General features: G+C 41.6%; 1 protein-coding gene across 9 annotated transcripts; it reads right to left on the bottom strand.

Moving 5' to 3' along the window:
• Positions 1-621: 621 nt before the first annotated feature.
• LOC123024361 (shugoshin 2-like) lies at positions 622-14101 on the bottom strand. 9 transcript variants are annotated; one of them, XM_044431990.1, is made up of 9 exons: positions 14009-14101; positions 12506-12669; positions 9699-9874; positions 8782-8859; positions 7292-7383; positions 5042-5322; positions 2567-4621; positions 1532-1664; positions 622-1325 (listed from the first exon to the last, which is right to left on the bottom strand). In XM_044431990.1, exons 2-9 carry the CDS (start codon positions 12648-12650, stop codon positions 1160-1162), a joined length of 3126 nt encoding a protein of 1041 aa, XP_044287925.1. In that variant the 5' UTR covers positions 12651-12669; positions 14009-14101; the 3' UTR covers positions 622-1159. The 9 variants fall into 9 exon arrangements, with proteins under 9 accessions (XP_044287925.1, XP_044287924.1, XP_044287926.1 ...); XM_044431989.1 differs by lacking the exon at positions 14009-14101 and adding an exon at positions 13684-14001; XM_044431991.1 differs by lacking the exon at positions 14009-14101 and adding an exon at positions 13684-14001 and having other exon boundaries at positions 5210-5322.
• Positions 14102-14425: the final 324 nt, after the last annotated feature.

Genomic DNA, 14425 nt, shown 5'->3' with positions numbered 1-14425 from the left:
CAAATCTTTCTGCAGCCTATAGTAAAATTATTGCAAAATCCTCATATACGTAATCATTTACATCAACCAAAAGGGTGTTTTTTCCACAAGAGTGTATTTCCTGTGTCTTCCATTGTACCGTTCTGAAACGCGATCAGAAAATTTTATTTCAGGAAAATCAATTTTTGTTGTGTATCTAAAAGTGGAATTACCAGAGTTTCATCTTCACTGGCTTCCGATTCGTTTTCAGCCTAATCTGAAGTGCTAGCTTTGGCCTATACAGCCCCGCACTGCTTGGGACCTTATTATTCATTATTGAAAGAACGCTTCTGTAGCTACTTACGGCTTAAGTTCAGCATCAGAGGCCCTCCTCCAAGTCCCCCACAACCTGAAATGCAGCTGCAAGGGAGATAGCCTCTCCAGAGATGCCCAGTGCACAGATTCCTGTCTCCTGGGCAGGTAAAGGCTTTTCTGATCTTCTGGGCACTTTTAACACCCTCTCATTCTTAAATAGCATAATGTGTGACTAATATTATCTTTGTCCCTGCTTTTTCATGAAACTACTCTTGCTTCTAGCTATTACAAAATGGTTTTAGCTCTCTACATGGCCAAGAAAATTTAATTACAACTTGCATTTGATTGTATGGTCTGGACTGGTATAATTTTATTGTGGTAATTCAGTTTTATCATATGTTTTTTACAACCCGTTGTGAAACTTTTATGTACATCATCCACAGAACTATATTATCAAGGCAATCAACAAATATAAAAAGGGGGAAAGTTTTATTTTTGAAATGGAATGGTTAAAACACACTAACTTAGTTCACATGTAATGACTGAGTTAAATTACCCATGCTTGGGACGGTGCAGCAGTGGGCCCCCTGCTTTCCACTCATTTGCCCCTTCTGATTTTGTCACTGGGTTAAACCCTGGGCTGTTTGTCCCTCAGCAACCCAGTATTCCAGGTTCAAACACTGCTGCAAACAACCCAGAAGGAAAGTATTCATGTATAGTTTATGGAAAAGGTGCAAAGTGAATGCTGCAAAAAGGTGGGAGACTATGCACACAGATGCTCCAGTACAGCCCTGTAATTTGGTGAAACATGCAAACCTAGTCATACTTTAACACAGACAACCTAATAGTGAACTCATCACTATGTAAGTACAAATGAAATTATGTCTTAAGGAATAGTCATAAAACTGGAAGTGGGCTGAACTTCTTCCTGGTAAATTTCCTTGGCTTTCCTGGATTTCCCAGATCCTTTAGACAACTTCTTTCTTTTAGTTTTGTAAATAGGGGAGCTGAGGAAGTCAGTAATTGTAAATGGGTCACCACGCCTCAGTTTGCTGCAGAGGAAGAGAGAAAAAGAAGGAATGTAATGTAGTTTGTTGCATGTACAATGTTAACTTTATATTCCAGAGAACAGCATGCCCAGTAAGTGATCACAGGTTTCCAGATGTACATACCTGACTTGGGGACAAAGGCTGCCCATGAATTTCTTTTGCTTGTCTCTCCTGTGAAAAGGGTGCTTGGCACAGAACAAAAAACTAACCTGTTGATCTTGGGCTCTGCATAGGAAACTTGTTTTTTCCTCCGCCTAGTTGGATGTATTGGAGAGCCTTCCAGAATGATGGAATGGCATGAATCAGGGCTGGCATTGGTCAAATCTTTCAGTACTTTATTTTCTGTGAATAGAATTAAGTAATTGGTTGATTCTTGTGGTACACCAAAACTCTAATTTAAACCTATTCCTTAACTAAAACATCAGTTTTCCTGAAATATCAGTTTCAGATTGAAATACTAACTAGTCCATCTGACCCATTAGATTGGGTGTTTTTAGCTATTCAGGGCACAATCCAATAGGGATGCCCTCAAGCCTCTATACTTGAAGATTACAAGCATCTTATCAGAGGTGATGTTTGTCTCCCTGCTTTTCTTGTTCTGCAGTTCAACTAGACAGACAATTTTGGCTGTCCACTGGATTGCTCCTTTCCCCTTTCTCCAACATTGCTTTTACAGCCTTGAAAAAGCATCCAGCAGTTTTTCCACAGCAGCTGCAAAGGGACAAGAGGAACTGGAGCTGTAGGAGGCTATAGGATGTCTCCATAAGTCTTTTATATTTCATAGCCCTGGACTTACCGAGATGTCTTAACCAAAGAGATACAACAGTATGTCAGCAGTCTTCAGGACAGGGGTCGGCAATTTGTGGATCTCCAGATAGTCTGGCCTAGAACTCGCATCAATCCTAGCCAGTCAAACCAAGATCATGAGGAGCTGACCCAAATTTATGTCATAAACATTAAAGATGTTTGCTTTGGGATATATTATCCAATATAGCCCAATATTAGGGAATATATTATTGTTCCAGTGGACTTGGTAGCCAGAAGCACTTTCTACCACCTTCTGCTGGTCTATCAGCTACATCCCTATTCGGATGAAGAAATCTAAGCTTTGGAGACCAGCTTCATCTACCAACAGGTGACAAGAATGCACTAGAGAGCTGAAAACACACAAGTGGAGAAATTTATGTGGCTCACTCCAGTTCTCACATTAGTCTACATTATCAGTATCTCCTTTCTTCACTCACCATTTTCTTGTGCAAATGTGTCAGAAGTTGCTCGTTCTGTCTTTCGCCTTTGTCTGCAGGAAGCCAACTGTTCTGCCTCATTTTTCTTCAAGGTTGTTAAGCTTTTTGGCAAGTGGCATCTTTCTGAACTACCCTGGTCTTTAGAAGCAGGAAACACAGAACATGAACTACCAGAGCTCCAACAACTGGATACAACCACCTCAGAGCGGTAAACCGAAGAAGAATCTGAAGTGCTGGGACATTTGGTGAAGGAATCAAACACTGTTGGAGCCTCAGTAAGACCCATAATAGGAGAATCTTGCTGAGTTCTGGAACTTGGAACCCGGAGAAAATTTGATCCTGCCTTATCTGCTTCACTGGTTTCACATTCTTCTGGACCTTGAGCATCATCATCAGAAGATGCACACTCTTCTGTCACATACTTTACAGTGTATGCTTTCTTCTTTAACTTAGTCATAGTTTTTTTCTTTATGTCAATTGCATGGCTGTCAACACCTCTATCTGTCCTCTCTGAAGGGCTGCTATTTGTTTTGTTCAAAGTACAGCTGTCTGGAGTGACTGAAGACTGCTGAACTTTTGGAATCACCTTGGCAGAGTTCTTATGGACACTGTGAAGACCAGAATCCTCAATTTCCAGTAAAACTGGAAATACAGGTGGGGTGCTCCCTACAGATGCCAGAGAGGTTGTGCTTCTTTGGCTCATTAATTTAAGACTGATTCTTGAAGTTTTATCTTTCTTTTTATTGACTCTTCGATTAACATCTTCACTCAAATAAAAAACATTCACATCTGTTCTGCAGTACTCTTTCTGTGAATTTTCCCTGTCTAATTGGGCTGCTTTTTTACTGGGACCTTTTTGGGTTTTACTTTCTTGTGGCTGAGTGTGAGACTGCCTGTTAACATCTAGACTTTGTACATCTATCTCACCAAGACTATGTGATACAACAATTTCTTGGGTCTTTCTCTTTGGCTTTTTACGCTTCACATTCAGACCCAGAGTTGCTTCTTGGCTAGGGATCTGTGTTTGGGAACTCATGAAATGCTGTGTGTTGAAAGTATGCTGTGAGTTTTGACTGTTGAATGAGCTAGACTCTGGGTTCTGGAACCAACTTTCTAGGTCCTCGAAGTTTTCCGTAAGTGTGCTTTTCCTAATTTCATGTGCAAAGGAAGTGCAAACATTTTCATCATCTGGAAGACCAAGATCTACCGCATATCTTCTTCTGCAAGCTGTGGCTTTTTTAGGATCCTGGGAAGTATGTGTGACAACACAGCCATGACTGTCCTCACCTTGTTTATTGTGCAATGAATTGGTCTCTGGGCTTTGGAACTGACCTTCTAAATTCTTCATTTTTTCCAAGAATATCTTTTTCTTTATTGTTTGAGTGAAAGAGTTACAACTATTGACATGGTCTGGGAGAGCTGGGTCTGCCAAAGAAGACCTTCTAGTTTTGTCAGAGTGCTGGGAATTATGCTTCTCCTTTGAACCATGGCTGTCCAATGGCACTATCTCCTCCAGAGAATCCACTCGACTAGAATCTTCAGCAGGGTATGCAGGCTTGAGCATGTTTCCCTTGCTGTTGTGCAATTTGCTGGTTTCAGATAGTTCTGCAGGATCCACTTGTCCATTACTATGACTGTCCACATTTCCTCTTGACTGGCTGATAGAAACATCTCTGTCTACTGTTCCAGTACTCACTTTTCTTAAAGCTTTAGTCTTATTGGCTTTGTACTTCTCATAGCTTTTATTTTTAGTGCTCAGTGTAACAAGCTCACCAACCTGACTGATGTCAAGAGGCTTATTCACAGCAGCCTCAGTTTTCTTTGTCCACTGCAGGCCATCAACTGACAAATTATCAGATGGTCTCATGGAAGAATCAGCTCCAAATGCAGCAGATAAGCCTCTTTTGCCCTTCTTTCTCTTAGTCACATATGCACATGATAAAACCACACTGTCGCTGCATGGTCTCCTAATCTCCTCACACTGCTTCACTGGAGAATTCTTATGCAGGGCAGACAGCGAGCTCATAGAACTTGGCAGTGCATTCAAAAGGTTCTCTGCAATGACACATCAACTAGCTTAGTAGATAAATGCAAGTAGAGACATCAAACCATCTTCAATTTCATAAGCAGTTGGTTATATTTGTAAGTGCTTGTCTGGTAAGAACATAAGACCCCTATGCGATCTAATGAATGATGCATCTAATCCAGCATTCTGTCTCCAGTACAAATGGGCCAGGTATCTGTGGTCAAAATGAAGAAATTACCAGTGATGATACCTAACATCAATACACAAATGGACAACTCAATGCATACTTTACACAGAAGCACGTTCCACCAAACTGAACGTGGAACTACGGCCTATTCAGTGGGTACAGCCTTGGGTGCACTATCCCTAGAATACAGTTCCCCAATTACATGCATCTCCAATTAACATAGAGGCTGTAGTCTAAGTTAATTCTAGGAGGCTCTATTTACCTCCAACATTTGTGCTCAAGTTGAGTGCTAAGGCAGTGCCATCTGCTTCATTTAACTTTTGACCATGGTTTACATTGTCATCGATGAGACAAGAAGAAGAGGAGGACTTTTCAGCAGCAGAGTGAAGCGTGTTCTTCCAAGAGTCAGCAAAAGTGGATGCTGGTGTACCTGAGGAAAACCTTGGCAAACTTGTGGAGTTGCCCATTCCGATGTCTCTGCCATTTTCATTTTTTTCATCATCTACATGAGACAGTGGAACTCTCAGAGATTTCAGTGGGGCTCTGAATTAGGCAAAGTTAAAAAGAAAAGGGGCAGAACATTTATTTTTAAGAGTTTCAATTTGATTGACTACTAAAGAAATAAAGAGGTAAATCTCTAGTTCAGTAAGTGCCGGGTTATATAGGAATTATACTTTCTATGTAATCTGATTCAATATTCTTGGTTTTAAAGCTTCAGTGTTGTATTTTATTATGTAGTTGTATTTTATGGGGTTTTTTTTTATGAGCCATCCAGAGACATTTGGCTATCTGGCTGCAGTAGCAGAAAAATAATATATAAATTAATCACAATAATGAACTGGAGCAATATACACAGGATGTCATAACCTGCTCTTTCCCCTAAACCAGTGGTGGCAAACCTATGGCCCACGTGCCACAGCGGGCACGCAGAGACCTGTCAGCACACGAGCCAAGTCACCCCAGCATCGCCCCAGCAGCTGAGCATTGGATAACAGCGCACATAGGGGCCATGCACATGCTCGGAAAGGAGTAGCGGCGCCAGGTGATGATGTCACGTGCTGTGGCTCATTAGCTGTGACTCATCCGAGCTTTCACATGGCCAGTCAGTATGCTGCCAAGGATTTGCTTGGACTGGCTGTAGTTATTTTTTCTAAACTAAAACCTCAGTTTTCAGGTTTTATTGTAGTGTTGGCACGTTGCGATAAATAAGTGGGTTTTGTGTTGCAGTTTGGGCACTTGGTCTTTAAAAGGTTCGCCATCACTGCCCTAAACCTTCCAAACAGATCAGGACAAACGGCTTTTAACTGAAGTCTTTAATATGGTAGAACAAAAGAAGAGCATTACTGTAGCCATTAACAAAATACCACTAATGTTAGAATATTAACCATCAGGAAAATATAGCTTAATGATAAGTTGCTTCCAAACTGAATAACTCTCCTCCCTTCCCAACAAAAACAAGTTGGATCTGCCCTCAGACTGGTACATGCTGCTTGCAGGTCAAACAAGGAAAATGCCTGATGTTGCTCAGGTGGGCTAGTCTGTTTGATCTGATTCTGCATAATGTTAAGTAATGCCTATCCCCATCTAGCTCCTCCTGTTCAACAGTGTTTCCCACAAAACCAGATGTGATCTGGTCCTTTACTAGACTCTCAGTTTATCTCTGGGCCCACTAACCTTGGAATTTCAGCACAGAAATGAATTTTGGTTCAGACTTTGAGGCAACAACATTGGAAGAGTGTATTTGCACAGAAATGAGCCTAGTCAGAGTGGTGTGGCATGTTGGTTAGAGTGCTAGATTAGGGACCCACCCATAAGATTCAGTTTCTAGTCCTCATTTGGCCATGAAGCTCATCAGCTGACTTTGGGCCAGCCACAGACTCTCAACCAACCAACCTCACAGTAGTACTATGTAAGCCTCCTTGGATTCCTCACAAGAAAAAATGTGGTATAGAAATACAATGCAATAATATTAATTAAAAATAGTCCCTACTCTGGAAGCTACATGTCCCATGCACCCCAGCAGGAAAGGAAGCATCCTCAGGGAGTGTACTGGCTTAAAGGATAAAGCCTAAAACATCCTTTCCATCTCCACCCGGTCTTCCCCACTATTTGTTCTCCATTGTCCTATTGAAAGAATATATTTGCTTAGGAGAAGAAGCAAGCAGAGCTGACAGCAGCAAAACCACTATGATCAGCCAGTTTCATATGTTAAGGGAAGTTGGCTCTGTTGATAATGGTCTTGGGAATGCCTGCAATTCTAAAATTCACTGCCACCACTATCCAGAAGGCTGAGTCCCCAACTGACAGTGCAAAGCTAAAATAATTTTATCTTTCTATCTTTTAATGCCCCAGATCCTCTTCCCGTGTTGACCAACATATTATAGCTCTAGTTTACACTTCTTTTTGCCAGACTGGGCTAATGAAACTGGAAAAGTGGGACCCTCCGTTCAATGGGACCCCCTCTCATGACTATCATGCATTCAAGCTTAAGTGCTCTTGTTTCTGTGCATACCGAAAAGGGTGGCTGTCACCATCCTGATTACTGGCAAAATTATCCAGACCACTTTGTTTCCCTTCATTCAATAAGAAAGAGCAGGAAATGTTCTAGAGGGGGAAAGTAATATGGAAGAAATTGATAAGTTATTTTAACACTCTGGCTTTAAAAATTGTGTTAACACATTTTAAACTTTGTCTTGTAAATTACCCAGGGAGCTTGAACTAATGGGTAACATAGAAATGTAATTAATAAATAAAATCTACTTCACAAATAATGTTTCAGTTCATTCCTTACAACTCAGTCTAAAATTCTGAGGTAGAGCTCTTTGACTAGCATGACATGGCAACCCATTGTGGATAACCCGCCATGGTGAGTTGCTGTGTAATCCCAAATGAAACCACTCAGAAGAAACAATCCATTCTGACAACCTACAGCTTGTTCTAGGAGTCAGTCATCTCACAATAGCTTGTCAAGCCACCCAGACCTGAGAAACAGATTTCACAATGGGTTGAGAGCAGTGAAATCAGTGACAGTCCCTACACTAATGCCAGAGTGAAACATCAGATTGACTGGCAATGATTAACCACCTTTTCTTTTCCAGCCCCAAAAAACTTGCATAAATGCCTTCCTAATTTTGTGTTAGTAGAGAGGGTTGTCTTTTGGAGGTTCACAAGCATGCACCCGGGGTTGTTGGATTTAGTCTGCCTGTTCAATGTTTGTGTAAATTTCAGTTGTCAAAAGGAGCAACATCTAGGGAAATTGCTGAGATGAGAATATTCGTAGGCACATTTGCCTGCAGCTGCAAAACTGTTCACTGAAAATTACTAGTAAAATGAGAAAAAAGTAGGAGTGCTACTTTTTTTTTTAGGAGTAGGAGAAAAGGGGTGGTGACAAGTTCTTAGCAATGTAAATGGGAAAATATTACACCTGCCCCTGTCTGCAGCTCCTTTCTGAAACACCTACTGCTCTAGTTCCTGCAGTTACCTAATCTGAAAAAGGCCTGAATGAACAGAATGGAGGGAGTGAGGTCACATGGGGATGTGCTACTCATGCACAATTAGCTCTGTCCTAATCTGCCACTTCTAAGAATTCTTTTAAGAGTCTGTCAAATCTGTGGACTTTTTTCCACTGGGAAATATGTATATATTACTACAGGGCTGGGGAATTAATGGAGAGAAAAATATAATGCAAGTTTCCCTTTCAGTCATGTATTCTCTATGTATTTTCCTTCCATTTACTTCCCAGTCATAGAATTTGCATATATTTCCCAGTGTAAAAAGAAATGCATAATTCAGACTGACAATTAAAAAAAAGGCTTTGAGAAGTAGCAGGATAGAATGGCCCTATTCACTGCATCCCATTCAGCTGCAGCCTCAGCTGCATTATTTTGGAACTGTCAGGGACCCACAGTAACAGCACCAGAAAATACTCTAGAAAGGCAGGGCAAGTTAATATCTCCACTTTTAGTGTAGCTTTTCAAGAGATTAAAATGACAGTTTTCTCACCTCAGAAAGCCTGCTCAGCTTGATTGCGTTTTGCAAGTGGCTGTTCATAAACTGCTGTAGTTCATCAATATATCTGCTCTGCACCCAAAGAAAGAGGCTAACTTTTCAAAACTATCCAGAATTTCAGCTATGTATTTTAAAAACTGCCAAATATTAATTTGAAAATGAAGCCACAATAAAAACAGATTTTTACAACATTTCAAAGTTGTAATGCATTCAATATTTCCATTTTTTTCTTTTTAACATTTTACATTCTATCCTAATCCATAAACACTAGTTCAAACAACTTGCTTTCAGATTAGTCAATCTTTAGATGCCACACAGCAAATTTTTCATTTATTTGTTGTTTTGAAATTATTTTTGTTACAGTAACATTTGGTGAAATTCTCATACAAGTATTAGAAAATGTATCTAGTTTTACTTCTGCCATTTCCAGCAGGGTTGACAACTCTGTTATTCTGCACATGAAAGTAGCAGTAGACACAAAATATTCATATAAATAAATATATCCTTATTCTATGTTATCTCAGGTAGAACCATAGATCTCTAGCTCATAAATACTATATACTTTAAATGCTCTAAAATTTAAAATTACAGTAAGATTAAGTGTAAACATGCAAGAAAGGAATTTTAAAATAGGCAGCTTTACACTATTCTAGAGAAACAGAGACTAATGGGGGTTTTTTCCTCCAGAAACATATACATATATAAATGATCTCAAAATTCCTCACTGCTTTTAGGGAGCACACCTAACACACTGGTAAGATGAACACCACCACATGCCCATCCTGCCTCACAAAGTAACATGTCAAAAATAAGCAAAATCCCTCTTTTATATTCTGTATATTCTAAGTGAGACTGAACAAAAACCCCCCCAGCTGCTACAAAGATGTAGAATGTGGATAGCAATACCATACCACTGAGGAGAGCTTTTGACGTAGGCAAGCATTTTCAAAGTGACACAGCTCAACTTCTTTTTGCAGTAGCATCTTGTCATCAGTAAGCCTCTGAGCAGCTATTTTTGCAGCGTTGAGGGCCATAGCCAATGCTTTGTTGTTCTGCTTCAGGGAGACCTTAATTATAGAGGAATTATCTATATTTTTTTAAAAGGGGGAAGATAACATTGGATAACATTGAATAAAATAACATTTTATTCACCCTAGAAGAAACTTTTTATTTGTAATCTCTTCCTCAAGTTTTATGCTATCAAACAAAAACCGTAACACTAGAGCACACAGCTAGAGTTCTGATTAGTAATTCCAGTCAGCATGTGGAAGTCAAGCAATTCCACTCCCCAAGCAGCCTATTTCTTTGGGCTTCCTAACATCCTCCTCCAATTATTCTTGTGCACCGAAACCTATTATACCAGCATTCCTCAGATGCAAACAGCTTAGAACAACTGCTTTCCCTGGGATGAATACAAGGACTTTTGGTGGTAGATCTTGATCTAGAATGGTCTCCTAAGGGACACACAATCTGGCACCACTGCAGGCACCACCCAAGACTTTCCTCAGGCTTTTAAAGTTGTTAGGGATGCAGTCCTATTCACTGTGCCTTCAACACTGATAAGTCCCTGAACTCAGAGTGTCCAGTTCACGGTTCAAGAAGCAGCAGAGGTGATCTCCACCTCACAACAGCTCCCACTCTGCAGTTCAGCTGGAACAGTCCATTTCAGCTGTCTGCATAGAGGCACTCCAGAGGGACAAGAAGGATGCTGGCACACTGTCAGGAGAGCTCCTATTCTGGCAGCCCAAGTCTTCTCTTTTCAGCCCTTGAAGTTTCACTGAGGCTGACTTTCAGAGAGGCAGATGGTGCAGTTCTTTCCAGGTCAGCTGCAGAGTGGGGAATCTGCAGAGCACAGATTCCCTGCTCGTTGGAGTGCGATCTCCAGTCTTGGATCTGGGAATCCAGAGTATCCTATGCTCCCCCAGTCATCATCATAGGTTCACTCTCTAAAAGTATTTTAAAGTCTTTTTAAACATGTTAGTCTGTTTGCGCAATATGGTTTCAGCTTTTATAGTTTATACTGTATTTTTATGCTCTGTTCGCACTTTTATTTTTCTAATGATTTTATTATGTTTTTATTTATAAAACACCTACAGAAATTTTATGAGATGTCTAATATAAATAAATATACAATAGACTTTTCCTTCAGCTCCACTGTACAAATTTTTCATGTGAAACCCTTATATCAGACTTACAAGTCAGTTCCCCAAAACCAGGCCCTCTCAGAAAGACTGCGAGACACTAACCTATTGCACTGCACTTGCCAGCTTGAAAGAAGGCCAACCCTTTCAGTTTACAGAAGTTCCAGCAGCTAGTTAATGGGAGGTTACTTGCAAGGAACCGCTCCTTAGAGCGTGCTTTGTTTTGCCTTACCACCTAACAGTGTGTAGTCACTTCAGAGACGAGCATGTGGCAAGTCAGCCACATACTCTAGGTTGGAATAAGCCAGATGTGTGGATCAATCATTGCAGATGAACATCACTGCAAGCCAAATGCAAGCCTGCACTTGCCAGGGTTTACACGCAAGAGCCCACTGCAAGGTAAGGGGCTCCACTCCAACCTAGATGATCATTCCCAGAAGATTTGGTGTGGGGAGAGGGGGTTCCCACAGAGCTCTCATGGGGTTCAATTTGAACTTCCATGCTATTTTATATGTTCCTGAAAGGTAAGATAATCTGCGAGATCCCATTGGTCTGGTCTGCCCAGCATAACCTAGTATGATATCCAGCATCTCTCAAGGTGACATTCTTCCCAGTCTGGCTATGACCCAAAGTTTTAACTGCAGCCACTGGGAATCTAGGGTAGATCTGTATGCAAAACAAATCACATGCTCTGTCACAGAGCTTTAACCCACTGACTTATATTACGAACCACATTCTTATTGGTCTCTGCTGGACCATCAGGATTACTGATCCCTAATGGAGGAGGCTGTGTCTGCTTTCAACCCCTATGTGGCAGGGTTGGATTCAACAGATACAGTGTCAGCCACTCTAACCCTGCTGCTGTTAAACCCATAAACCTGTTTCTTGGAACAGAAAAAAAATAAAAGAAAGGGGTAGAAACTGTCATGTTTCAACAGCTCAGCTAAGGGCTTATAAATAACTTCCTCCACCTTTTGTGGTCAAGCCTTCCCCAGTCCTGCTCTTGAGGGCATCCTCTTCACTCTTCCTCTGCTTCCATATGCTAGGAAACATGCAGTTTCACCCCAAGCAGGTATTGCTTATATTGGAATCACATACTTTCACACTGTATTATTCTATCTGTATTTTTGTACAGCAATATAGGTAAAACCCAGAAAATTTTGCCTTGGCTATATCCTATAAACCAGGGATGAGCAGAATGGTAGATTCTGCAGCAGCAGGCAAGGAAGAAAGTGGGTTGCTGGGAATGGTGACTTGCATGCCCACTTGCAACACCCCTCTTCCACACCTGCTACCACCCCAGATGGGGAAGGAAGGTGGCCAGTTCTGCAACCAGGAGGCTCCAAGCATTTACAGACTTGGCTCAACTCACTTTGCAGGATCAGGCTGAGCACAAGAAGAAGTCTACAAATGTGAGAGGGAAGGATTCCAAAAGGATTAATCCTAACTCTAATCCCGGTCAGCAGCAGTGAGAATTGAAGTCCAAAATATCTGGAAATCTACCTGCTATTCACTCCTGTTCCACAGAAGTTTGAGAGCAAAATGCCAGCAAATAATTTAAAAACATCATTACTTACTTATTGTTTTTGTTCTGATCTTTGATGCAAGAGATGCATTCAACTTTGCTGTCTTTAAGACACCATTTTTCTTTTCTTTCATTCGTTCCCTGGCTTCATTCACAGAAAATAAGGTGGATGTTTCTGCAAGTTCCCGGAGTGACATTTTTGGACAGTACTTTTTTCTTTTTCAAAGAAAGAATCACAGGCATCAAGACAGTTTCTTCTCATCCTAGTCTACTGTTGTCATCATAATTTATACAGCTCTGCTTTAGTTTCAAAGCTACTTTGCAGTCTTTAGTATGTTTTCTTCTCAGAAGCCAAAATCCCTAATGCAACTACAAATCCCAGCTTCAAACATTGGCTTGCTAGAGATGAGCCAGGAGTTCAGGTTTAGATGCAACACAAAGTTCACAAAGCCACCATTCCATCAATGAGGTTAACAAGAATACCTCTCATGCGCTGGGGGGGGGGGCAGGGGCTGCCAACCATGGCCCCATCAGTTATGTACTTGGCAACCATGAGAAGGAGCCCTACATTATGTACCAAAAATACACAAGAGACTTCCTCCATTAAAGGAGAAATCTTGGATTAGGATTCAATGGCCCACTGGATGCATATATGGGCCATTCATGCAGCCACTGAATACATGGCCAGCATGCATTGGCAGCAGGACTAACCCATCTCATTCTCATATTTTGAGTCTGTACATGACAAAATCATATTTGTAATATTCCACATGAACAAGGTTGCTTCCAATTAGAAAACAAGCATATTAGTGAAGGAGTTGGACTTGAAGCTATTTCCAAAGTACACCAGATTTTTCTGCGGAGAATTAACATGCTGGTGTGTGGGAAATCAATTCAAAGCCAAAGGGGCAGTCTGCTTCCCCACACCAGGTCTCTTCCATCACATTCTACTGTACTTCATGGACCAAGCTGAAGTACAGAGAAATCAAGTTATATATTCTTGCATTTGTGCACTGTTTCGACAAAGAATACTTATGCAACCCATTTTTATGCATGTTTCCTGGTAAGCAAGTCCCCGTTAATCATATATCCTCACTAAAAAGCATACTGAGCTTTCATACAGAAGAACATAGAGGCTAGAGGATCATATTAATATCCAGAAAATCCAAATGGAGGCACGAGTTGCGTCCGCAGAATTGGAGCCAGTCGCGATCATTCAGTTTAACCTACCTCACAGGGCTGTTGCGAGGATGGAGGCGGGGGGACGGGGGATGGGAAGAGCCATGGACATTGCCTTGCTTTCTCAGAAGAAAGGGGAGCTATAATGTTAACACAAATATGAACAGCAACGCACCGATGTACTGGACTTCGGGATAGAAACGCTCCCCCTATTCTCTGCTATTTAACCGACACGACGTCGCATCTTTAAAACATGCAATGCGTGAGACGGATGGGGAAACCGGCGTAAGACTTGGGGAAGCGTCGGGGAGGAAGAGCCTCCCTCCCAGGATCATCATCCTGACACTAAAGATGAAAAGAAGCTCTTAAGACTCACCGACTTTCATCCAAACTCCCCTCAGCAAGGCTTGCACCTCAGTCCCACTACATTTGCCCCACAGATTTTCAAACGGACGGGACTTCCTGCTTAGCAGAATTGTGGGAAATGTAGTCTAAAGTTTATTTTGAAACCGGAACAAGAGATTTTTGCGTGGGGAGAGAGGGGCAACCGGACACGTGATGCTCCGATGAGTGTCTTCCTCCCGCGGCCGCGACGTCCCACACAGGCAGCACCGGCCGGAGCCTTCTGTCTGTGCTGCAGCGCGCCGCGTTTGAAAAGCGGCACGTGATGCGGCTCAGACCTCCTTTCCGCGGGAACCTCGGCCCCGCGCGCCAGCTTTTACGCCTAGGCAGCATTTGCAAAACACGATAATGATTAAAAAAAAAAAAAAAGTTCACTTAGGCTCTTGGAGCT

Source organism: Varanus komodoensis, unplaced genomic scaffold (assembly GCF_004798865.1).
Source record: "Varanus komodoensis strain SLA01 unplaced genomic scaffold, ASM479886v1 scaffold23, whole genome shotgun sequence".
Lineage (NCBI taxonomy): Eukaryota > Metazoa > Chordata > Lepidosauria > Squamata > Varanidae > Varanus > Varanus komodoensis.
Note: the sequence above shows the minus strand (reverse complement) of the source record. Positions and strands in the feature narration are given on the sequence as shown.